General features: G+C 44.6%; 1 protein-coding gene across 1 annotated transcript; it reads right to left on the reverse strand.

Annotated features, from left to right (window-relative positions):
- Positions 1 to 389: 389 nt before the first annotated feature.
- On the reverse strand, positions 390 to 20,545 carry RRM2B (ribonucleotide reductase regulatory TP53 inducible subunit M2B). Its single transcript, XM_030445837.1, has 9 exons — positions 20,433 to 20,545; positions 16,260 to 16,415; positions 14,536 to 14,652; positions 13,530 to 13,663; positions 12,378 to 12,472; positions 7,636 to 7,769; positions 4,312 to 4,416; positions 3,164 to 3,277; positions 390 to 2,682 (listed from the first exon to the last, which is right to left on the reverse strand). Exons 1-9 carry the CDS (start codon positions 20,478 to 20,480, stop codon positions 2,530 to 2,532), a joined length of 1,056 nt encoding a protein of 351 aa, XP_030301697.1. The 5' UTR covers positions 20,481 to 20,545; the 3' UTR covers positions 390 to 2,529.
- Positions 20,546 to 24,830: the final 4,285 nt, after the last annotated feature.

The following is a 24,830-nucleotide window of genomic DNA, read 5'->3' on the forward strand; positions in this document are numbered from 1 at the left end:
AACCTCCACCTCAGGCCCATCTGCCCAGGGCCCAGGCAACAGTCAGGGCACCCAAACTGAGAGCACGATGCCCTTGTTGTATCAGATACTTCCCACCAAAATTACATTTCTGGAGTGTTTTTTCTTTCAGTCTAAGGGGCTACCAAGAAATTTCTCCTTCAGTCAGAAAACTCCAGAAAAATAAAAATATTTGTTTGCTTCCTAGACTGCAAACCCCATTCTTGAGAACAAGAAAGAGCAAGTATAGAGCTCACAAAGCACGAGATAGTGTATGGAGCACTCACAACTTTCTCCCATGACCCACAGCCTGTGAACACCGACTGACTCTGGCACAGCCCAATTTCTTAATTTTGGATTTCACAAGAAAGAATGTAACCAGCAAATAAAGGCATGCTCCTCCCACTTTTAACTTTTATTGAAACTATATACACATATTACACTCAAATGGAGTAGGAGCTGTTGTGCCAGACTTTGGTATCTCAGATGCATTTACAGAACCTGAGGACATAACAGTTTCATATCTGAATATTCTGCATACTCTCATCTTAATTCACAACACTCAAAGCAAATGCTTTCTTGTACTTTTAGTGACATAAAAATAAGTTCCATTTGTCCAACAACAGATCCATTTGCAACATTTCCTCTTTCTCTCCCATCAACACAGGAGTACCAAAAGGTGCTGGATTTTCTCTCTGAGTGCATAGTTCTCTTGCAGTCTCAGGGTATTAGAGAGGAACAACAGTTCCTTTTCTCTGCATTCGCCAAGTCCCATTCTGCCCCCCCCCCAAATACTTTGTGTCACATGATGCAGACTCTTCTATAGGAAAAAAAAGCTGTCCTGTTTCCATGCTCATTATTTACTCATGATCTTTTACTGAGATCAAACAAAAAGAATCATTTTTGCTGTTCATTTTTACTACAGGGAGGATTATTCAGCAGGAACTACACTATGGCAGTGGACTTGCTTCATAGAACTTGGGTATCCAGGGCTATGACTGATCTGGGCTGGCAGGGAAACCAGCACCCCCTCAACAAAAGTCCTGAGCTGTCAGGTCATCTCATGCCAGGCACAATCAAAAGCAGCATAAGACGCCTGCAACATAAGACAGACTTACAAAAGCTCTTACACAAATTGCTGAATATTATGAAAAAAAATGCTTGGGTATAATAAAGTGGAACCCTCTGTCTGGTTCATGTACAGCCACTTCACCTTTGAAAAAAATGAGCGTATCTATTAGTAAATAATGCACCTACAACTGAAGAGTATCCCTTCCATCCCAAGTACCACTGCAGTACATTGGCCATTCAACTGCTTCATTCTCTGCATTTGAAATGAAGAAATCAAGAATTCAGGCACACGCTGAAATGCATGAAAAAGCAAAGATACAGCTGATCCATACTGCTGATCCATACTGCTGATCCATACTGCTTCAAGATTTGTTTTTCAAAGGTTTAGCATCTTCCTCCAGAAGCTCTTCTGTGACAAGTTTGAATGGTTCGCAGTAAACACACAACTGGAAGTACCTTCATATGTTACTGGTGCTTCCTTATAGCTCCAGTAGTGTTTTTGCAGCACCTCAAGGGATAACCCCTTGTAATGCTTTGCTTTATCACCCCCTAAATTCACAAGTGGAACCAAGAAGGGCAGAATATCTTATCAACCAGCACAACAGAGGGAGACAGACAACACCCAGAGCTGGATGCCAACACCCAGTGTCAGATGCCAATTGCAACTCAGCACAACTACAGTCTCTGCTTAGTAAGGCACGTGTTCTGAGAAATGGGGAAAGAGGCAGCACAAGTCAAAGAACTAAAGGATGTGGGTTTTATCCACTATAAACAGGTTTGCTTTTTTTAAGACCATTCAAAGTCCACTGACCTGCTCAATAAGAGCTATAAGACAGAAACTGTATGTATCTTATTTAAACTTCTACCAACAGGCATCAGGTTTGCAAACAGAGTAAAAGCATTTTAGGACAGTACCCACCCTAATGGGGAGACTGTATCCCTAGGCTTAATAAGATTTTATATTACATACCTTATTAGTGTCTTCCCACATTCACTTATTACTCTATCTGCAGCAGGACAGAAGGGAAGAGCTTTTACCCTAGACCAATTCTATAAACATAAAAATAGAAATTAAAATAATGTATAGCAACATTTATATACATGGAGTGATACCTCATCTAGTTTTCAGATTAAAATACTGTAGCATGAGGTAAAGGCAGTTTGCTTTCTTAGAACACCACCAACGTCTTAAAAAGTAGCATCCAGGTAATTTTTAAAATCAACAATCACAGCAGATGAGTCAAGGGAATCTTTAAAAGGCCATCCTTCTAAAAAAGCCATATAAATTTTTTTATAAAGGACCCCCCAGAGACAAATATATTTACTCATTGGACAAAAAACATGAAAAAACATGAAAAAAAATAGCAGTAGTTTCCAATTCCAGGAGACAAAAAGAAGACAGCTTCATAGCAGAAGGTGACATGGGGAGAGGGAGACAGTCACTATTTGTTTGCCAAGTTATCAAAAATCTGCATCCAGAGTGAAGACATTGTCCATGGTTTCTGCCATAACAGCAAAACGCTGATATTCTGAAACTCGCTTCTCAAAGAAATTTGTTTTTCCTTCCAGAGAAATATTCTCCATGAAATCAAAAGGATTTTCTGCATGAAAGACCTGGGGAAGGGAAATATTGTTACACAGGTGATTCTGACAGGGTAATTGCTTTAAAAAAAAATTAAGACCAAAATAGTCAAACTCTTTCAAATTAGATCATCCCTTGCTGCAATGTGCTGTAGAATCCATGGACACCCATCTAAACAAATTCAGCACTATCACTTTCCTGGAGTTTGGTCCATGGTGAGGTTCACCCATGCAAGGTGCTTATTATCCTCCAAGGACTGCAGCATTTGGGTACAGTGTTAAGTCCCTTATTACAAACCTGCAGAGCAGCTGAAGGGAAACAATGGCCTAAACTGGTCTTGCTGTTTTCAATAGTGAAGCATACATATTAATGCTGTGGTTTTGGCTGTCACTCACAGAAAGTGCAAGTGCTAAATGTGACCCACTCCCAGGCACATTAAGAGAGTGATTTTGCACTGACAGCTCTCCTGGGCTGTCCTGGCAGGCCAGCATTTCAGACAACTGCACCTCTTACCTTTGAGAACCCAAGCTCCATTAGTAATCGGTCTGCAACAAATTCAATATATTGTTTCATCAAAGTGCAATTCATTCCAATCAGACCTACAGGTAACGCCTCTGTCAGAAACTCCTGGAAGTTAAAATACAAACAACATTTAAAGCAGTGAAATTTAAGAAGGGAAAAGGATAGAAGACATCTGTGTTCTACAGTAACACAATTTGTGATATTCCAGGCTCCCGAGGCAGTTTCTGAATAACTAACTTGTATCACTGAACTCAACAAGTGTCTTCTGTTTTCAGTAGCTGTTTGCATCTTCCTTTATTTTAGAATGTTTTCCTGGAAAAACCACAAAAACTGTTATGACTACCCCTCTCTCCTGCCTTCCCCCATCTCTCTATAAGATCCCAAGCCTCAGTGTAAACTTGAGCTCCAAGTTCAATAAAACCCACAGCCCATACTAGTGGAAGCAGGAATAGATCCAGATTTCCTGGGTTTCCATAGAATAACAGATTAGAGAACACAGCAATAAATATGAGTGCTGAACTCGGCTATGTATGTATTTAGGCACCAATCCAACAACTGCCAGTGTGTGATGCAAAGGTGAGGCATTCACCATCATCACAGTAGTTAGAAGACAACAAAAAATAAAGAGTAAACTATAATCCTGCCAAACACTCAGCAGTGTAGGAACTTCTAGTTTCTGATGGGTAGCACTTCATGTGAAAGAAACTGACAGCAACCTCAGAAAAAGTCAGATCTCATCATGGCCAGATATACTGTCTCCAGACAGTAGGGAGAGACAAAGATCCTGAAAAGAAATAAGTTAACAAACTCTAATAGACAGTGCAGTAGGACTAGATGATTGTTGTGGATCCCTTCCAACTGGAATTATTCTAATTCTATACTAAATGAGACAGCCTTTCTTCCTTTCTGTCAATAAGGAGGAAGCTTCAGCTTCTCCCTGTTCTCTGACAGCTGAATCAGAAAGTTTCTGACTCCTACTGTCACCATTAAGGAAGAGGGAAAAGATGGAATAATACATCAGGATCCAGACCTATGCCAAGCATAAAATATGGAATCTCAAGAGTTGGAAGTTAGTTTGTTTATTTTTGCATATAGAACTGGTCCCGGGCTGCCCAGGATGCAGTCACAGCCAGGCTTACCTTCTCAATTTCAACAGCATTAGTGATGATCTCACAGACACGCTCTTCTGATGGTCTGTTCACTAAATAATGGAACATTAAACACGCAAAATCACAGTGTAGACCCTGTAATAACAGAGAACAATGAAAAAAAGAAAGTCAGTTTTTTCCCTCATCCACATAGTTTGCTCTTACTCTAAGGCAGCCTCATTCAAGCTGAAGCTTCCTATGGAGCCTTCTGCTTCTTTGACAGTCTCAATGTTACCACATGTAGTGGGTACTTTAAGCTTACAACCCAGTTAATAACACCTAAAATCCAACACATGCCACCTATGCCAAAATGACACTCAGCATACATGTTTCTCAGCTAAATATTTTTGAGACCTGGTCCTCCATGAGGGATTCACAGAGCTCTGCTGGCTCCTGGCCTCCCATCAGAGACACTTTGGCAAAAAGACTCCTACATCAAGAGCTGCAAAGCTATCTGCCAGTTAACACAGAATTTTTACCTGTTCTCTGCTTCAAAATACCTGTAGAGGACTACTTGTTTTAAATTCTTTTAAGTAGCATTTCTCCCTTTGTTTCTCTCCTCACAGCACTTTCAGAAAGGAAGATTCAGTTTAGAGTCATCAAATCCAAGATTAAAAAGTGCAATTTCTCTGAGGAATTTGCTACCCCAATATTCATAGATGTGTAATATTTAAGGTTACCATGACCCATTTCAACCCACCTTCACCTCCCAGCCATCCCACACAGAGCCCAGTAAATTGTGTTCATTCCCTGGATTTCCAGAAAAGCCTCCAGCCAGGATAAAACAACATCAGGAAATGAGTAATCCATCAGGGTCTGAGGGCAGTACTAGACAGCTGCTCCAAGAGGTGCCTTAGTTCATGTTTGGACTTTCCTGGCTACACTTGAGCCCCTGGTTTCAGCCATACCCACAGCTGCTGAACTAAAGTAGCACTGTGCTACTATCTCTCCTCTCAACAGCAAGGTGATGATTACAGCCTGGAAGGACCAGGAGGGCACATCTGGAGTAAAAACCAGACAGAGGGACTTGGCAGTCTATGGGCTACAAAACAATCCAGTGCTATTGTTAATAAGGCTCAAAACAAAACCCAGAAGTAAAAACTTTTTCGGAAATGCTACAAAATCCTTGTGCTTCAGGTGATGAAACAGCTCTGAAACAACATAAGCTGGGAAATACTCTTTCTCTAGGGACAGCTGCCTGCTACAGGGCTTTCTGTGGTCTTGTCCAGGACAACATCACCAACTGGATGCAGGATGTGCCTGGCTTCTCACCGCAACCAGTGTGCTCTGCTGCCTGGTGCTCCAGCTTGGCACCTCTAAGAAGCAGAGATGCACCAGCTCAAAGAACAGCCTGGCAACAAAGCTTGCAGCTCAAAACACATATTGAGCATCAACCACTGATCTGTTCAGGTGCACCAGAAAACAGTTTGTGTAGTTTCCCACTGTGGATTCTTTTTACTGCCACTGCTTTTGTAACAGCATTTCCTGCTTTTCAATGCAGGTGCTGTGTGCATGAGCCTTACCCTTGGCAACAGATCTGTAGCTGGAATTATGCCAACAGAGCTCAAGAAAAACTCAGCCTTTTGGTGCTTGACACTGCAAAGAGTCAAGAGTTACAAAGAGTCACACTGCTTTGCCTGCTGGTCAAAGAGTTACACTGCTGTATAGAGAAATTTACACCTCATGCACCTGCAAGTGATCCTTCTAACAAACAAATACTTCCTTGCTCAAATGGATCTGTTTTTGATGACACAGAAACAGAACACGCAAGAAAGGTCAAAACTGAAGAGCTGTTTGGTTTTGCTTACTGGTCGTAACACTTTTTCAGAAGCATCTTTTAATGTATAGGCATCATGTAAGATTCCTCCTTTCAGTTTATCTAATTTATGGAAATCACTTTCATTATGATATAGCTCTTTAGTCTTTTAGACCAACTCTGGTAAATTCAAAACACTAACATTTATCCTGCACACAAAACTGGTCTTTCTGATTTTTCAGTGCTGTCAGTGCCACAAGTTGTGCACTGACTTAAAAACACCTCCCAGCTGTAAGCAACTGCTGCCAACTGGCAGCCAGTGGTGAAGGAAGCAGTGAAAAAAAGGGCACTTGTCAGCACGTGGGCTGCATCATTCAGTGTGCTGACAGGCAGCCCCTCAGACACATCACATCTTAAACTAAGAAGAGCTTCCCTCTAACGCAGACATGTAGCTGCCTCCTCCCACGAGATCCTCAGGCTGTGCAGTGATACAAGAACATGGAGAGGAACAATACCAGGGCACAGCTGGCCAGGTGATGGATGCAGAAGGCTGTCTGCATGCTCTGGGACCCACATCTAGGGGCAGATGGGGAGTGGTGCAAGGAGGCTGCTTGAACCTGACTGAGGAAGTTAAGGCAAATCAAGGCTCAGAATCACATCCTAGCTAGGTCCTTGCCCAAGCCAGCCACCACTGCAGCCAGGGACAGTGCAATTCCACATATAGAGAGATGTCTCATAGAATAAAAGCTGATGCTTAAAATGACCCCCGGGTGTCAGTCATTCTGCATGCCAGCACCAGTCTTTGGGCAGCCAGGCCTTTGCCTCCCTTCATGGCCCAGGAAAACAAACACCCCCTTAAATCCAAAAAGTCCTACTTTTTGATCATGTTGTGCATTGAGGTATTGATAATACTTACATTTCTTCCCTTTAAAAATAGGTATTTCTATTGAGGGACATAGCACCACCTGGGCTTTAAGTTCATTAGTAACTTATTGCTAGAAGTCTGCTTATTTACACTTCTAAAAATATTCTGGGGATAACCTGTTCTTTGCAGGTCACCAGTCTTCCTTTATGCCAGCAGTTACAGCTCCTCTGTCAGGAGAAACAGGTTTGGGGACTGCTCTGGGGAAATGAAGTCTCCTCTGTGCTGCTGTGGCGATGTTAAAGCAGACACAGGTTGTTTACTGCAAACAACATCTGAGGAACATGGTCTGCAGGTACCTGGCAGGCAACCAGGACCTTTGCTGAAAAACCCTGCTGCTGACATTGGGTAGCAGAGAACCTAATCAGTCTTCTACTACCCCCCCTGGCCTCCAGCACAGTCAACATTAAAAAGGCTCCATCATACATAGAAATTTATCTCTTACTGCTGGATTCTATTTTTCCTTGGTTCCTACCCAAACACTGCTTTTTTCTCTCTTCACCTTCCCTCAGACCCTCCCTAACACCAGAGGTCAGCTGTTCTGGCAAGGCTATGGGATCTTTATGAGTCTAATTCTGCCCTGCCCAATGAAACTCTCTTTCCTTCCCAGACTTGTATGTAGGACATGACACGTTACCTCATCTCTGCTAATAAGTTCATTGGAGAAAGTCAGTCCAGGCATCAGGCCTCTCTTCTTCAACCAAAATATAGCAGCAAAGGAACCCGAGAAGAAGATGCCTTCAACAGCAGCAAAGGCAACCACTCTCTCACCTGTTTAACATAACACATTTTCAATTAGATATAAAATAGTGTACTGCTTGTCAGCAAGGTGCATCATTTCCACTGCACTGACAGATGCTGGAGAGGAAAAATCCCCAGTGCAGCACCAGGTGCTGTATCTGAGCACATCTTTCAACAGATCCCAAAGCATAGGAGGACTACACATGCAACAGGCATTAACCACAGGAAGCTCCAGCAGAACTGAAGAGCCAGGGCACCCACCAAAACTGGCACAGGCCAGAAGGGAAAGAATGTAATTGTCCAAAGTGCCAAAGACATCACTACTTCTTTGTCTCTTCCTGCTAAAAGGCAGGAAAATAGCTGTGTAACTAATAGAAGAAAAGCCAGAAGAGCTAATCTCTTATAAATTAAGTAAAAAAAAGCCCTACACCTCAATTTCTGTTTGTTGAGAACCTACATGAAAGCAAATTCTTACAAGACTGGAAGAACACAAAACATAATTCATCAAGAGACAAATAACTATTTATGTAATCCAGCCTGTAATCACACCTTTCACCCAAGGAAAGCACAGCATTATTGCTGTCCCACTTCTCCCTGTTCTTTTTAGGAATGAATTTCTTCCAACTCTAAGACCATCTGACTGCCTGGTGAAGACACATCATTCAATGTACTCTATTTTAAACAACTTCATAAGGTTTTTGGGTACATTGTAACATGAAGAGCTTTTGCATTAAGTGCTGATGCCTTTTCCCAGTGAGAATTGCAAGGAACTTTGTTTAAATACAAAAATTTTGTTTAAAAACCAAAATAACCACAAAATAGCCAGATATCCCACTTCCTCTACAAGATGCAAATGCCATCTGCTGGCTCATCTGAAGAAATTCAAGTCAGGAAAAAAGCATAAAGAGCAACACGAATTTACAAGTTACTAAAGGGAAGAATTCGTCTGGAAACAAAGAAGTTTTCTAGGTTACTCCTATAAAGGAGCAGAGAAATGCTGCTCCTACAACACAGATATAATGAAGCACAAGACTGAATATCAATATGTTTTCTACTACATTCTGCCTGACCAGCTCTTGTACAAATGAGTTATACTGAAACAAAGATCAACCAGCAGCAACACCACATAATGCAAGTGCCCATTGGGAGGCTGGGAGTCCACAGAAGAGATACAGAAATTGAACTCTCAGCGTGAGAAATCAACCAAAGCTTTGGGGATGCTGTTGCATCCAAGCTGAAAGGAAACAGCAAGTGAACAAGCCTGCCAGCCATGTTCAGATACTGTACCTCATACTTCATCACTGTGAGGCCTAGGGGCCCCAAAATGTTTTAAACTTGGGAAGTTTTCTTAATAAGATGAAAGACTAGAAGAGTACAAACATACTTTACAACATTTTAGAGAGGATGTGTGAAGTTTGGGAGGGTTGCATTTCCAGTTAGGAAATGTTCTGATACCTGGCACACCCCATGCTGCTGGGAGGTAAATGAAGGACATGAAGAAGGGACTCTACACACAGCAAACACAGCCAGACTGGAGAGGCAGCTGGATGCTCAAGGACAGGAGAATCTACAGGGGAATCTACAAGAGACGTGTGAGTCTTGGTAGACAACAGGCTCATCGTGAGCAAACAGTGTGCTGCAGCAGCAAAGAAAGACAAAATCCTGTTGGGCTGCACCAAAAAGGGCATCACCAGCAGAGACAAAGAAGTCACCATCTCACTCTACTTGGCACTTGTCAGACTGCACCTGGAGTACCATGTTCAGTTTTGGTCCTCACTGTACAAAAAGGATGTGGACAGGCTGGAGACAGTCCAGAGAAGAGCCATGAGGATGCTCAGAAGACTAGAGCACCTGCCATATGAGGAGAGGCTGAGAAAACTGGATTTCTTCAACCTGGAGAAGAGAAGGCTTAGGGAAGACCTTATTACAATGTTCCAGTACTTAAAGAGGGGCTACAAAGAAGATGGAGACTCCCTATTTACAAGGAGTTACAGGGACAAGACAAGGGACAATGGGCACAAGTTGCTCCTGGGGAGATTCTGTTTGAATAAAAGAGGACAATTTTTCACTATGAGGACAGCCAGACATTGGAATGGTCTCCCAGGTGAAGTGGTGGATTCCCCACTTTGGAAAGTTTGCTTTAAGTCTCAGCTCGACAGGGCAATACAAACAATAATGTTAGAAGGGTAGGACCAGATGATCTTTGAGGTCCCTTCCAACTTGACATTCTATGATTCTGTGGTTCTATACCTACACAAAGAACCCCACTTAAACAGGAGCCATGAACAGCAGACACTGCAAAAGAATGATATACAGATTTACTTTGTTCATCTAGCTGAATGTCTCCATCTCCTACATTTCCTCTAAGTATAGAGGATATGTGGTTTAGAAAATTCACCAGAGCCTGTTCACTATTAATTTTAGCTACAAAACTTCCTTCAGAGTCAACATCATAAGCTGAATGCAGAACACTGGAAAGGATAACCTGCACCCTGCTTATGGAAGCTGAGCCAGCGCCCCAGCTCTGAAATGAGATATAAAGACTAGAAACCTGGTTTCAACAGCAAACCAGAAACACCAGAGATGAAAGACCCTTGAATCTTTTTTTGCCCAGGCTCAGTCATGCTGTTACAAAAAATAGCTAAAATCACACATAGGTTTGTCTAGATGAATATGAACACAAAAAAAGTCCAGACTTGCAAGATTTCAACTGCCCAGTTCTCAAAAGTAAAGTGCAAAATAAGAGCCAACTGGAAGAAATACTCATAACACCTAGAAAAAAAGATCTACAAGCAAAAATTGAAGAAACTGGAGTTGCTCAGTATAAAGACCAAAACAAGAGAGAAGCACACAAGCAATGACCATAAAGTGCTAGAATTTAAGAGCCTCAGGGCAACTCTGAGGATGTATTCCAAGCTTACAACCTTGGACTTCAGGCATTCAGACACTGATCACCTCAGGGATCTGCTGGCCAGAGTACTGTGGGATGGAGGGAAGCTGGAGGCAAGCTGGTCAGTATTCAAGGATTATCTTCTCTGTGTCCAGAAGCAAAGCATACCAACAAAGAGGAAGGCAGGAAAAAATGCTACAATATCTGCCTGGATGAGCAGATTGCTCCTGGACACACTGGCAAAGAAAACCAAACCTTACAAAGAGTGGAGGAAAAGACAGATAGAATGGGGGGCATACAACGAAGCTGCCCAAGCAGCAAGACCTAGGAAAGTTAGGAAGTTAGGAAAGCCAGAGCTCAGTTAGCATTAAATCTAGCCAGAGACCTCAAGGAGAATAGCAAAAATGTCTATAGGTAAATTAATGGTGCTAAAAAGATCAGGGAAGATGTAGGGCCCCTCAGAAAGGAAATGGGAGAGCTAGTGAGAAGTGATATGGAGAAGGCTGAGGTTCTCAATGGCTTCTTTACCTCAGTCTTCACTGGCAAGGGCTCCAGACACACTCTCAGAGTAATAGGAGATAATGGCAGGGGCTGGAAGAAGGAACTGCCAATTGTAAGTGAGGATCAGGTTCATGACCATCTGAAGAACCTGGAAGTGTACAAGTCCATGGGACCTGTTGGGATACACCCATGGGTACTGAGGGAACTGGCAGATGTGGTTGCTAAACTGCTCTCTTATATTCTAAAAGTCATGGCAGTCTGGTGAAGTCCTCACTGACTGGAAAAGGGGAAGCATAACCCCATTTTCAAAAACAGAAAGAAGGAGGACCCAGGGAACTATAGGCTGGCCAGTCTCAGGATAAGGACTTGGGAGTACTGGTGGACAAGAAGCTCAACATGAGCTGTCAGTGTACACTTGCAGCCCAGAAGGCCAGTTGTACCCTGGGCTGCATGAAGAGCAGTGTGGCCAGCAGATCAAGAGAAATGATTCTTCCCCTCTACTCTATTCTTGTGAGACCCCACCTGGAGTACTGCATCCAGTCCTGGAGCCCCTATTACAGGACTCTGTAATTACAGCCCCTATTATATGGATGTGCTGGAACGTGTCCAGAGAAGGGCCATGAGGATGACCAGGGGGCTGGAGCACCTCTCCTATGAAGACAGACTGAGAGAGGTAGAGTTATTCAGTCTGGAGAAGAGAAAATTCTGAGGAGTCCTTATTGCAGCCTTCCAGTATCTTAAAGGGTCATAAAAGAAAGTTGGTGAGGGATCTATGATCTTGTGTCATGGTAGGACTAGGGGGAATGGCTTAAAACAAGAGGTAAATTCAGATCAGACATCAGGAAAAAGTTCTTCATGATGCGTGTAGTGAGACACTGGAACAGGTTGCCCAGGGAGGTGGTCGAAACTCCGACAAGTTTTTAAGGCCAGGCTGGACAGGGCTCTGAGCAACTTGATCTAGTGGGAGGTGTCCCTGCCCATGGCAGGGGGTTTGGACCTAGATGATCTTTAAGGTCCTTTCCAACCCTGACAATTCCACGATTCTGTGATTCTATGATTTTTCATGGTATCACTCTAGTGGGTACTGCCATTCCCACATTACTATAATAAATTACTTAAATCAGAGATCCAGGTGAGACATTTCTCACTCTGGAGAACTTAATCTCACATTCCAGAGATACAGCTCACACACACAGAATTAATTTGTGACATGTGCAACAGACACTAGTTTTTAAAAACCTACATACCAAAAGTGGATTCTCTGTCTTCAACCCATTTCAGAGCCCAGTCAGCTTTCTTCTTCACACAAGGCATTGTTTCAATAGCATTAAATAAGAAATCCCTATAGAATAAAACAAAGAGAAGACATCAAAATAATAAGTGATTTGTGTAAAAATCAGCCCTGGTTACCCACCAGACAGGGGAACCCATTACTCTAGGCTCTGAATGTTTGAGTAAGAGACTGTTGCCTCCCCAAAGGGGGATCTCTGAAAGGGCACAGGGAGGCAGATGTGCAGAAAGCTACAAATCCAAGGTCTCAGGTGATGCAAGGTCAAAATATGAGAAGTGAACTCAAGCATCCCATCTCAGGACTGCCCACCCACAAGACCACACTGCCTCTCAGACTTAAATCCAGATGGCAACCGCTTCCTGCCTCCTGAGCTAAACCTCAAAAGGAACTGGCTAATTCCCACAAGCACAGGCTCAGTTCCCACCCTGAACACCTGGGAGGAAACCTTGCAGCCCTCCCACTGTCACCACACAGGATGCCACTCTGGGAAAGCAAGCTCTGTCTGACCATCACCATGATGGAGTCTCTGAGGGGAAGTGTTTCTTTTCAAATGTACTACCATTTGGACTAGGAAGTTCTCCAGACTTCCACATCAACAAAGGTAATAGGGCTCTCCAAAGAACCCAGTACTTTAAAAATAACCAGTTCAAGTTGAGAGAAAAAGCACAGACAACAAAAAAGCTGAAAGGATGCAACACACTGATTAATGCATGTGCTTGTGTATGTCAGAAACACCAGTTAAATTATGGGAACTCAATTTGCTGAGGAAGATGCTTTGCTGATGGGAAAGAAAGAACCTCACACAATAACCACAGGAAGCTTCTCTAACATTTAACAACATTTCACATAGTCTGCACTTCCTGAAACCAAAGGATTATACAAATATTAACTAACCTTCTGACAACCCCACACAAGTCTGCTGGTCAATAATACTTCACTCCATTTTAGGGGTCAGGCATGGAGGCCTTGAAAGCTTTAAGGAACCCGCCCCAGCTCCTCCAGTCACTATGAAACAAAAGACAGCTGCTGCTGCTGCCCAACAACAGTGTCACTGGACTACATGAGTGATCCATTCCCCATGGGTCTGGAAAGACATCCAGAGGGTTACCTTTGCTGAGGATCTTTGATGTAGGTGTCTATGAGCAAGCTGTACATCTCTGAGTGAACATTCTCAATGAGAATCTGGAAGCCATAGAAACAACGAGCTTCTGGGATCTGCACCTCCTGACTAAAACGTGCCACCTACCAAAACCAGAAAGCATAGCAATGAGTACAGTAAAACCAGTCCTGCACGACAGTACTATAAGCTAAATGTGAGAGACAATAATCACCACAGAGAAAGTATCTGAGCAGCTCAGCCCTGCTTTATTCACAGATATGTCAAGAGGACAGGTGTGGTTCAGAAGAAAATAAAACAGGCAAGCCATAAGTAAATATGTCTGCTGTGCACACTGGATAGAGAGCCGCAGTGTACACTTACACAGAAGAACAGCACAATATTACAATACAGTAAACACTGAATAGTGAACAACACTTCAAACATTTTGTTCATCATTAAAAAATAAACAGAAAGCTGTGTTCATGCAATATATGCATCTATACTATGACATATTCTACACATTATAGACCTTCAAGATCTAACCAGAGCATCTGCAGTCAGACACCACTAATAACCTGTGGTGAGACATTCAGCAGTCCAGAACTAGATAACCTTTAGGGTCCCTTCCAACCCAAACCATTCCATGATCCTATGATAAAATGAAGAATACTGAGCATGGCACAAACCCTTCCTACTTCTGATTTAACACAAGTATAGGAAGAAATCTGTGAGTTTATTAATTCATTGACAAATGCAGATTAACACAGCCAGGCACAAGGCTGAGCTTAAAAACTGTGTATAAGAGTGATGTGATTTAAAGTCTTCCTGACCACAGCTGATCTAATTTAACTGAGACACTGGCCCCACCAGAACATTCACCTTGGAAAAGGTGAGATGATGGGGGGGGGGGAAAGTACACAAATAATAAACTAATACATTAATGTGAGAAAAAAGCAAAAAGCCAGTAAGACAACAAAATGAGCAAGTATTCAAGCCTGCTGTAAAGCTTTCTCACCAAGTTTTCATTTACTATTCCATCACTGGCTGCAAAAAATGCCAGAACGTGAGAGATAAAGTATTTTTCATCTGCTTTCAGCTTGTTCCAATGAGGAAGGTCCTTTGACAAATCAACCTAATGAAAAGAAAAATGAAAAATGTTATTACCCTTTTGAGTTTTTCATCCTTCAAGAACAGAAGCAGCCTTGTCAAATGACTGAGACAGAGAGCATGTGCTCTCAAATTTTTACATGTACAGAATTAAAATACATGTTACTGTAAAAGACAACAGACACACTGCAGTTCTGCTGTCACCCTCTGCAACAGGAACACATTTGCTTTGCAGTTTACACTTTTGTAATTTGGAATAAAAATCGGTGCCTTCTTAATTATATATAATTCAGATTTTGAAAAGCATTAGTATATTCTTGTCATGAGTATTATCATGCACCAGTAACCAAAGCTCACTCTGAGACACTTAAACTCTACTTGAAATAGATGCTCATACTCCACAAAACCTCTACACAGGTGTGCCAGAAAGATGGACCAAGGGGACTTTTGCCTTTGACAGGTGTTCAACCTCCATCCTACCAAAGAACATCACAGTGCAAACGCTGTGCAACTGCTCTCACCTCCTAGACTCAACTCTAGACATGGTAGAAAACCACAACTTCCTTCCCACAGGCCTTTTTTGCCTGGAGGGAGGGATTTCTGAACCACAAAAGCAGTTAAGTAGGGACAGATGTGAAAAATAAGAGACCTAAAAACTTGTGTGTGTATATTTGATAAGCATATTACATATATATATACCAACACATACACACACATATCAGTTTTGCAGTTTACTTTCCAGCTCGTTTGGAAATGCACTGACAGATGGCAGGATACTGTAAGAGGGAACCAATATATGGTAAAAGGGCAATGCTAATCAGGCAGGAGTTGAAATGCATTTTCTTTAAATGGCTTAAATCAAACTCTACTGCAATAGGGCACTGAGACTCCCAGGCAAGCAACAGAACAGCACTTCTACAGACACCTGCTTATTGACATTCCAGAATGCTTTCGGGCCTATTTAGGGCCCCCCAGTGCATTCAGCTCACTCCTCTGCAATTGCAGATCACTGCTCACAAAAAAGCAAAGATAGCAGAAGCTTCAAGTTAGAACAACCAGATCAGCCAACAGGTAATCTCTGCAGACCAGCAGAGAAGCCTCCACTGCAGCAAGTGCAGTGAGCTGAGTACTGCCCAGGTCTGGCTAACCAGCAACCTCACTTGCACTGTAACACCAGGCAAGCATCTAACCAGGGCAATCAGGACTCAGTGAGAAGCCTTTTCAGCAAGTGTCCCTTATTATCACTATCTTTCTGGAAAGCAAACACATTGAAAACAGCACTCATATGAACAGATTATCTTGCCCAGGCTATCCTACATGGGCAAGGAGTAAGTTGCTCCACAGCAGTATAGGAGCTATTTGGCCACAAATCATCTCCCTCTATAACCAGAGAAAAATGCCAGGATACAATTTCACCTAAGCCAAACACCTAAAGCAGCTCCCCTGAATGGCCCTGAGGAAGCAGCTTTCTTTCCACTGTCCATGAAGGGAGTCCTGCTCTTGTGCAGGCACCTCATGCAGAGACACAACTAACTCCAGCCCTTACAACACAGAAGCCAGCAGCAGTGCTAGGAAAGAAGCACCAGGACCCCTCTCCGAGCACCTTGTGCCAACACAGGCCCCAGGACTCACCTCTTCAGCTGTCCAAAAGGAGGCCTGAGCTTGTTTATACATTTTCCATATGTCTGGGTACTGGATGGGGAAGATGACAAACCGGCGGGGATTTTTTCTGAGAAGAGGTTCCTCGTCAGGATCCAAGCCATTTTCAGCAGCACTCAGAGCAGAGCTCTGAAGGTAAAGCACAATCCTGGTTAAAGTTGCTGTTATTCCTCCTCTTCCCCATATCCCAAGGTGCAGATCAAAAGCCACCCATGTCACACACTCACCTGTTCCCCCCAGATGAACACACCACCCATCCTGCGGGTACATGCCCCCTCACCCTCCATCTGTGCTCCTGCTTCTGGGCTGGCAGTGCTGCCTGTCTGCCTGGCACCACTCACCCCAACCCGCAGGCCTCCCCTCACAGCTGCACCCGACAGCTCTGTGCCCAGTAGAAGCCCTTCTGCAGTGCAAGGGGGAAATCTGCCCCAGGAGAGGACATCAGCCACCCCAGCACTGCGTATGGGGAGACAGGCACAAGGCACACTGCCACCCGCTTGCAGCCACCATGGCTCTGCAAGGCTCAACCCCTAGGTTACCTCCAAAGTCAGTCACTTGATATCAAGCCACTTGGGCATGGATGGCCTTTCTGAAAAAGGCCAGGAGATCAAAGCAACTAACCCCACTGGGGAGAGGAACAGCCCTGTGCCACTTCTAGCCTCTGCATGGAGGTTTGTGTATGCAATCCTGTGGTGAGCAGAAGGCACAGCAGTGCAGGTCTGGAGGGATTCCAGACAGTCCCTCAAGCGCCAATATGAAGGGAAACCCCTTCCTGGAGTCACTCAACCCCAGCACCCTGGCCCTGAGGAGGCTCCTGTGGAGAATTCCCATGCACAGCTCCTCCTCAGAGAGCTCCCAGCTCAGGGGTGGGGAGAGATGACATTTAGGAGACAGGTCAGTGAAGAGCAGCATGGAAAGGGCACTCCATGAGCTGGGCCTTCACCTTGCCTCCAGCTGGGAACCCCAGGATCAATGGCAGACAGCATCCCTGCCAGGCACGTCACCAAGAGGCTCCTAAAAACAACTGTTGTGAAGAGATGCCAGGACAGCACCGTGCAACCTCTCCAGAGGGGCTGGTGACTCACACTGACCAAAAGCTTAGCCAGGAGGACATATTCCTGGGTCAGTCCCGAGATTGCTCTGACTCTGCTGCAGAGGATAACTAACCACAGCAGAGCAAAAGGTTTTAAACACCATTGCTTTTAACTTTCTGGGAGGTGCCAAAGTCCTTTCCCTATCCGATCTGCTTGTAACTACTCACATGACAAAGGGTAATCCTTCCCTTCAATTTAGAAAATACCCTCCCTCACATTTTTAAAAAACAAACAAAAACCAAACACGTGCACATTGCACAGCCAGCATACATACCACAGATTCCAAAAAAAACTGCATCAGGAAGCACATTTTGGGTTACAATTTTACCACTTTATTATATTTTTAAATACTACTCCATTACAAGAGACAAATTACCCAGCATCATCTCTCAGAGTCTCTGCTGAAGGCCATGACAGTGCAAAACCTTTTGTATTTCCTAGGATGCACAGACAGCTGCAGTAACCCACTGGAAGTGCCAGAGGGGAGAATTTGGGCCCTATGGGGTCAGTGCCCAGCTTCAGCACACACCTTCTCAGTGCCTGCCTTGCAGCCAGCACTTCCACCTGCTTCTGCACCAGCCATCATCTTTCTATCTGCTTGCAGACTATCCCCAAGTAGTTATTTTAGCCTAACAAGGCAGACTAGCAGTTACCAACTGCCTTGAAGTTTCTAAGCTATTCAAAAGCCAGCATGCAAGGCCCATAATGCAAGGAGGTAACTGGAAAAATACTTCTGGAGTACAGAAGGGAAGAAGAGCACAGGAAGAGCAAAGTTCCAGTAAAGCAGGAAAAATGGAGACCAACACTAAGACAAGAAGCACTTGTCATTTTTCCAATTGTCTTTAACAGCTGCCATACTGCAGGCCAAAGAGAGAGAGGGATCAAGACACCAGGAATACTGTCAGTGCACAGTGAGACAGAAAGATGAGAGGAGAGGCCATGAAGCAGTGTCTATGCTCTGGGGAGCCCTGATGGCAGGAAAGCAGAAGGATGGCATCCAGGAGCCAGAGACTCAGATGACATGACCCTGAGAAGGACCATCACACAGAACTGGAAAATGGCACAAGATTTTTTAAAAAATAGTTGCGAGGTTTTTAATTTTAAAAAAATAAAAAGTCATCCCATGAGACACCACCATACTTAAACCTCAGCCCAGTGGCATGGAGTTTGACACCCAGGTTCCATTTCTAAGCTGGCAGGAAGGCATCTCCTGGCTAAAGACAGTCCTGTCTCTCCATTTTTATTTCCTTTCATATTATCCAAAGTTTTATCAGAGATTTAACCTGTTCATTAACCCAGTACATGTCTCAGTACAACTCAGCTGAAAATTCATGGAGGATCATTCTCTAATTAAATTTCGCCTGCACAGCACATTCTATTCAGTGCCAAGGCTTCAGAGCAGCCACCACCTTGCACTGAAAGAGCACATTTCCAGTCCTGCTCTCCCAGGCAGCACTGGCAGAGATACAGGGAGCTGGAGAAGGTAACAGTCATGAGGCCAATACAACTCCTGCTTTAGTCTGCACCTCCAACCTTGTCCTTAATCTATGATGTTACATAAAACAGTCAACACTCACCAAAGTAATGAAGAGCTTCCAGTAAATAATGCAAGCATGCTACTTTCTGTTCAGACGTCAGCCAAACATATAAAAGAGCTGAAGCTGGTGGGCACAGCTCAAGATAAACTCTTCTGGTGATGCCAGTAAATCCCATGGACAATAAAGACTGCCTAGAGGTACTGAATCTCTTTCCATTAATTTCAAATTCAGCAAACTAGGAAATAATTAACATACATATACGTGTACAGCCGCCACCTCAACAGCTGTTGGGCTATACATGCAAGTATGTTGGTTACATGCCCTGTATCAGTGGCATAAAAAAAAAAAAAAAAAAAAAACCAAAAAAACCAGAGCTAGAGGTGCTGGCAGAGCCAGCACTGTGATGCACCACGTACCATGTCCTGGTATCTGACCATGAGCCCTTCTGTATCCCAATAAGAGGAAGTATGAGCATCCCATGAGCTCCCAAAGACTTCATTCAGGCCAGCCTTTTGCTGGTGGTGAGGCACTCCTGAGAGATGGCTTCTGCTACTCAGGGGCAGAGAAGAACAAGACCCCTGGCTCTGCACGCCAAGGGGACACACAGGACTGCTGTTTGCCCCTGGCAGGCCCCAGTAGCATCTCTTTTTTGCGGATACTGTGTGCCACTGGTGTAAGGGAAACACTCGGGAGACTTTGAGGCTTGTATTTAACACCCCAGTTTTTGGCAACCTGAGTACCACCAAGCGACAGAAGGCTGAGAAGACCACACAGGCTTCTCTGCTGTAATGATCCATTATCCTCTCATACCTCGACCTGGCTTTGCAGGGTCGTACCGGGAAAAGACCCAAAGGGTGCTCAGACGCGTCCTGGGGAAGCCAGGATCCTCCAACACCCCCACTGCCTCCAGGGCAGCTCGGGGCAGAGGGGACGAGCTCTGCCTTCCCGGCCCCAGGCGGGCACAGCTCCGTGAGCCCAGGTCATCACCGGGGAGCTCGGGGCCTGGCCCGGACCAGGGCCCGAACCCCAGCCAAGTGTATTCACCACACGCACATGATGGTTCAGTGCTCCCCGCGGTCACGGTACCGGAGGATACGGCCTCCCCAGCCCGGGCGGCACGGGACTCGAGGGTGACCCCGTTCCCCTTCCAGGACTTCGTAAAACGCCGCGACGGAGCCGTGCCAGGAGATGCCCAAGGCGGGTGGGCTGACACCACAGCGGCCGGGACCCCTCCATTCCAGCCCCGCACTCGCCGGGGGAGGCGGCAGCAGCTGCCGGTGTCCCGGAGGTGCAGGAGGCCGCGGCGCTCGACTGGAGCCGGCGGCTCAGGCAGGGCCCAGCTGGGCGGGTGCCTGCGAGGCCGGGGACGCGGCAGCGGTGAGCAGGGCTCCGCTTCTGCCCGCGCTGCCTCCCGGAGACGCCCGCACGGCCGCGGCACAGCTCCCCGGCGGCAGACGGCAGCACGCCCGGAGCCCCCCGCCGCGCTGCCCCATCGCCCCCGGTCCCAGCCTTACCCCGGTCCCAGCCTCCTGCACGACCGCTCCCGCCCGACGCTCGCCCATGACCGGCGGCTACTGGGCCGCGGGAAGGCGGAGGCAGCTGAACGCAGAACGGGCACGGCAGCAGCCGCTCCTCCTACCCGGGGCGGGGCGGGCGGACAACGGCTGCGGTTCCGAGCCCCACGAGAAGGGATTAAGAGCAGGCCCTGCGCCGGTTCTGGGCTGCGGGCGGAGGGAGCCGCTGCTGTGCCCAGGGCAGCCGGGCACGGCCAAGCCTGGTCTCCAGCAGGACCAGGGGAAGGACCAGGTGCTCAGACCCGGTGCTCAGACCCTGTCTCAGGGGCCACCAGCGCAGGCAGAATTGTACCGGCTTCCCCTGCCACCGGCCTCCGATGCTGCCCTGACCGATGGAGAGCCGAAAGCTGAGGGCGTGGAGAGCATCGACTGCACTGCCTTACTGTTTAAGGAAAAAAATCCAAAGCAACAACAACACAAAAAGAAATAACTCCTCCTAATTAGATGAAAAAAATAGAGCTTCTGACTGATGGAAATGAAAGATGAACAAGTAGAGGGAGATAGCTGCTTTTTTGCAAGTATTTACTGAGGAATGTGTACAGTTGAATGTAGTGAAATGAGGCAACCAGGTGTTCCAGCAGAGACTCACGAGCAATGCTCTAAGCCTATGGCTCTCAGAGTTGACTAGCCCAGATCGGTGCTGTTGCTCCAAGAGCAACTGACCTCTCTGCTGGCTAGCCCAGGACTGAGCTGAGCCTGTGTCTTAGGCCTCACCTTTTATTGGCCCCCTGGTCCTGCTCATGCGCAGTGGGGGCCCACCCTAATTAGGCACAGGTGGGCTTGACACAAGCTCACGCCCACTACCTGGCAATTAGTGGCACCTGGCTGCCTTATTTCACTACAGTTGAAGATAGTGGGAACTGACACTGGGATGCAAACTGAAGTTTCCAGTATGGGATACTGGTGGGCACTCTAAAAATGTGTAAGAGCAACCTATGTAAGAAAAGAAAGAAAAGAGAAGAAAAGAGAAGAAAAGAGAAGAAAAGAGAAGAAAAGAGAAGAAAAGAGAAGAAAAGAAAGAAAAGAGAAGAAAAGAGAAGAAAAGAGAAGAAAAGAAAAGAAAAGAAAAGAAAAGAAAAGAAAAGAAAAGAAAAGAAAAGAAAAGAAAAGAAAAGAAAAGAAAAGAAAGAAAAGAAAAGAAAAGAAAAGAAAAGAAAAGAAAAGAAAAGGAAAAAAAGCCTTCTTTTGATCCAACCTGAACAAATACATTCAGAACACCATCTAGTATTTAACAGACACCATTTGTAGAGCTGAGAGGTGCTTGCAGAGGCCTGAGTGCTAACACCATGTGTGAAAGTCCTATGGATGTTTGCTTCTGTCATTTCTTGGAAGCAGATCTCATCCAGAGCTGTGAAAACATCAGAAGTCAGTGGTTTCCTCTTCCTTCCTCATCCCAAAGCTGGCCAGACCCTTGGGCCCCTTCCCTGTAGACGTGGGTTATTTACCAAAACAATCAAATAATCCATAGAAAAAGATAAAAGCCTCACCCAGTGGGTACGGCCTTGTTTGTCATGCAGACCTGAAATCAAAGACACAAAGCTAAAAGCAAATACCACTGAAAGAGAACTAAAAGTTTATGAGCACCAAGACAGTCATGCAGCACACAAGCAGGACGGAGCTGCTCTACAGAGACCAAGAGAAATTCCCAGAGCCTAGAGCCTGGAACTCTGGTTTTCCTCAGTACCAATGACACTGCACCATCCCATGACCGCTCTCCGGTGCTCCTCAGTACAGACATTCCCAACCACCCTGCAGCCAGGGAAGGTACATAGTGCACACCTCAAGACTTTGAGGGATTCTGGTATCCTTTTCCAGAAAGATAACCTTTGGTTTTGTTAGTTTTCTGTCATTAAGAATTTCAGGTATATTTTTTAAAGGCAACTGACCACCATTGAGTGACTGGAACCTTCCCCTCTCCCTTTTCCCCAAGCATGGGATATGGAAGCTGGGCTCCTTTGGACCATATATGCCTCCTGCAGCATTTTGTCTTCTTAGAGGAGCACAAACCTCACAAGGGCAGGACAGGAAGAAAGTTCAATGGCATGATCTTTGCAGAACAGGTGACAGTGCTGGTCCTAAGGACAAAACCAGCTCCATCCAGTGTTCTGAGGAGCAGAAACACTTGCCTAAGATGCATGTTACTGAGCAGTGTACCAGAAACACACACAGTAAATGAGAAAGGATGGGTTTACACCATCTGCTGTTGCCTAACTGCTCTGAGTTAGCCTTTAAGTTTTATTACCTACAGATAACCCATACAAGTTGCTTAATATTTACATATTTATGTGGATATTTATAGCTCCACTTGTTGGCCTAGTGAATATCAGGGATTCCAGTTTTTTGCCCAGAGCAAATGATTAGAGGAACACTGATCGATGCAGATCATGGCCAAATGACGCATTAATTCTGACAAATTATATATATTGGTGTGGGTAAAGCAAAGTGTGAAGATGCCTTTAAAGGAAGATGCATGAATTTATGGGCTAAGAACAGCAAGCAGCAAAACTTGAGCATACTAAAGATATTAAACAACACTGTCCTGCCTACCAGTTGTCTTCACCCCCTAACCTGACTATCCTGGCCGCTGTTTCAAAATTACCCAAATAAGGGATTATCAAAGTTTTAAAATATTGAAAAGGTTTTAAAACTATCACAAATCAATATAGTTAGCAATATAAAGGAGTTCAAGCATTTAGTGATAACTTCCTAAAGTCACAGCTGCCCATGCTTTGCACAGCAAACACCTACTTACATGGTGCCTAAAGATAGTACTGCACAGGAAATGTACAAGGATTAACCAAACAGTTGTTGTCTATCCTTGTACCTACACAAAAATCCACCAACCTAGTTAGCTGTTTTATATAAATTAATTACATCATGTACATGACACTGAAATACAGAAATGCACCCGTGGAACTGCCAAATCATTTTCAAGCAGAATAAACACACATTTGAAATACAGCATTATGAACAACTTTGCAAGATTCAGATTACTCAGCTGTACATAGCTACTACATCTTATTTAGCATGAGCTCCCTGAGGGGTGGTAGAAGCTGTATTGATGCCTTAGCTCCTGCCTGGTGCTGTGGCAGCTGTCCTGCTCTGGTCCTCACAGCCCTTCCCTGCTCTTGCTCACAACAAACATACAACAAACTGCATGGTGGGGAGAGACCCTGATCTGCAGGACCACGTTCACTGTCACATTCTGAAAGCATGGCAGCACTTCCTTGAGGTGAGGAACACTGCACAGCAGGAACAGGAGCAGACCACAGCCAGATAGCACACCCAAATGGGCATTCCTGCAGGGTGGCCTATTAATTGCAATTAATGCAGGTGCAGCAGCAGCACACACCTTTAGTACACCCTTGGACAGACACAGACCTTATGGGCTTGCCAGCAGAGCTTTGCATTCGCAAAGCAGAGTAATTTTGACTCACAAAAAAAAGAACAAACAAATAAATAAACAAAAAAACAAAAAACAAAAAACAAAAAACAAAAAAACCCAACCCCAAACCTGTCAGTATGCTGCTTTGGAAGGATGCCAGCGTATGCATGAGAACAATATACATGTTCATGCTGTATTCAGTAGTTTTGAAAATAATAAAAGCAGTGAGAAAATGTAATCTATTCTAGCATCAATTCTAACTTTTTGGGCAATGTACCCTTCTGTGTCAAGGCAAAGAAAGTTCCCAATATGTCCCATACTTTTATCTACTAAGGTATCCAGATGCAGTCATCACAGCTTCGACTATAATCCCTTTTCTCCCTCCCCTCAGAAGGTAATACTTATTTTGGCAATACTTAGCTGCCTTTTAAACTGCTTTGTTAATTTTACTTGAAGAATGACGTTTCAGATAAATTGAAGATTTTCACTTAGAAATTCAAGTGAAACCTGCTTTTTCAGCTTATAACTGCATACCCAAAACAACTATTTTCTCATTGCAGAGAAACCTTCCTACAGGTTGTGGCAGCAACCTATTTTCCAATAGGTTTAATTGACTATAGTATTCAAACATTCACATTTGTGTTAGCTGCTGTTGTCACTGGACAAGGGATACTGAAAATTTCACCATTATGGAAAGAAAAACTGAAACACTTGGGAGCAACTGATTGTTGCTTGCTATACTAAAGGGTATGTTACTTGAATAGTAACTTGTGGTGATATCACAAACCCTTATAAAAAGGTTATAAAAGAAAAGAAAACCATGGGCAAGAGAAGGGAAGACAGACGCATTTACAGGCTTGCATTTCAAGCAAGACAAAGTTATCCTCTAAAATACTACTCCACAGAAAATCCTTAAAATACAATTAAAGTCTTTCTTTCTTCTCAGTTCAGCA

The sequence above is a fragment of the Calypte anna genome, chromosome 2 (assembly GCF_003957555.1).
Source record: "Calypte anna isolate BGI_N300 chromosome 2, bCalAnn1_v1.p, whole genome shotgun sequence".
Classification (NCBI taxonomy): domain Eukaryota; kingdom Metazoa; phylum Chordata; class Aves; order Apodiformes; family Trochilidae; genus Calypte; species Calypte anna.

Coding starts and splice junctions, on each gene's coding strand:
- RRM2B (XM_030445837.1), bottom strand. CDS start 20,480: ATGGGCGAGCGTCGGGCGGGAGCGGTCGTGCAGGAGGCTGGGACCGGG. Junction 16,416..20,432: donor TGCAGGAGGCTGGGACCGGG/GTAAGGCTGGGA, acceptor CTTTACCTTCAG/AGCTCTGCTCTGAGTGCTGC. Junction 14,653..16,259: donor CCTTTTGGACAGCTGAAGAG/GTGAGTCCTGGG, acceptor TCTTTTCATTAG/GTTGATTTGTCAAAGGACCT.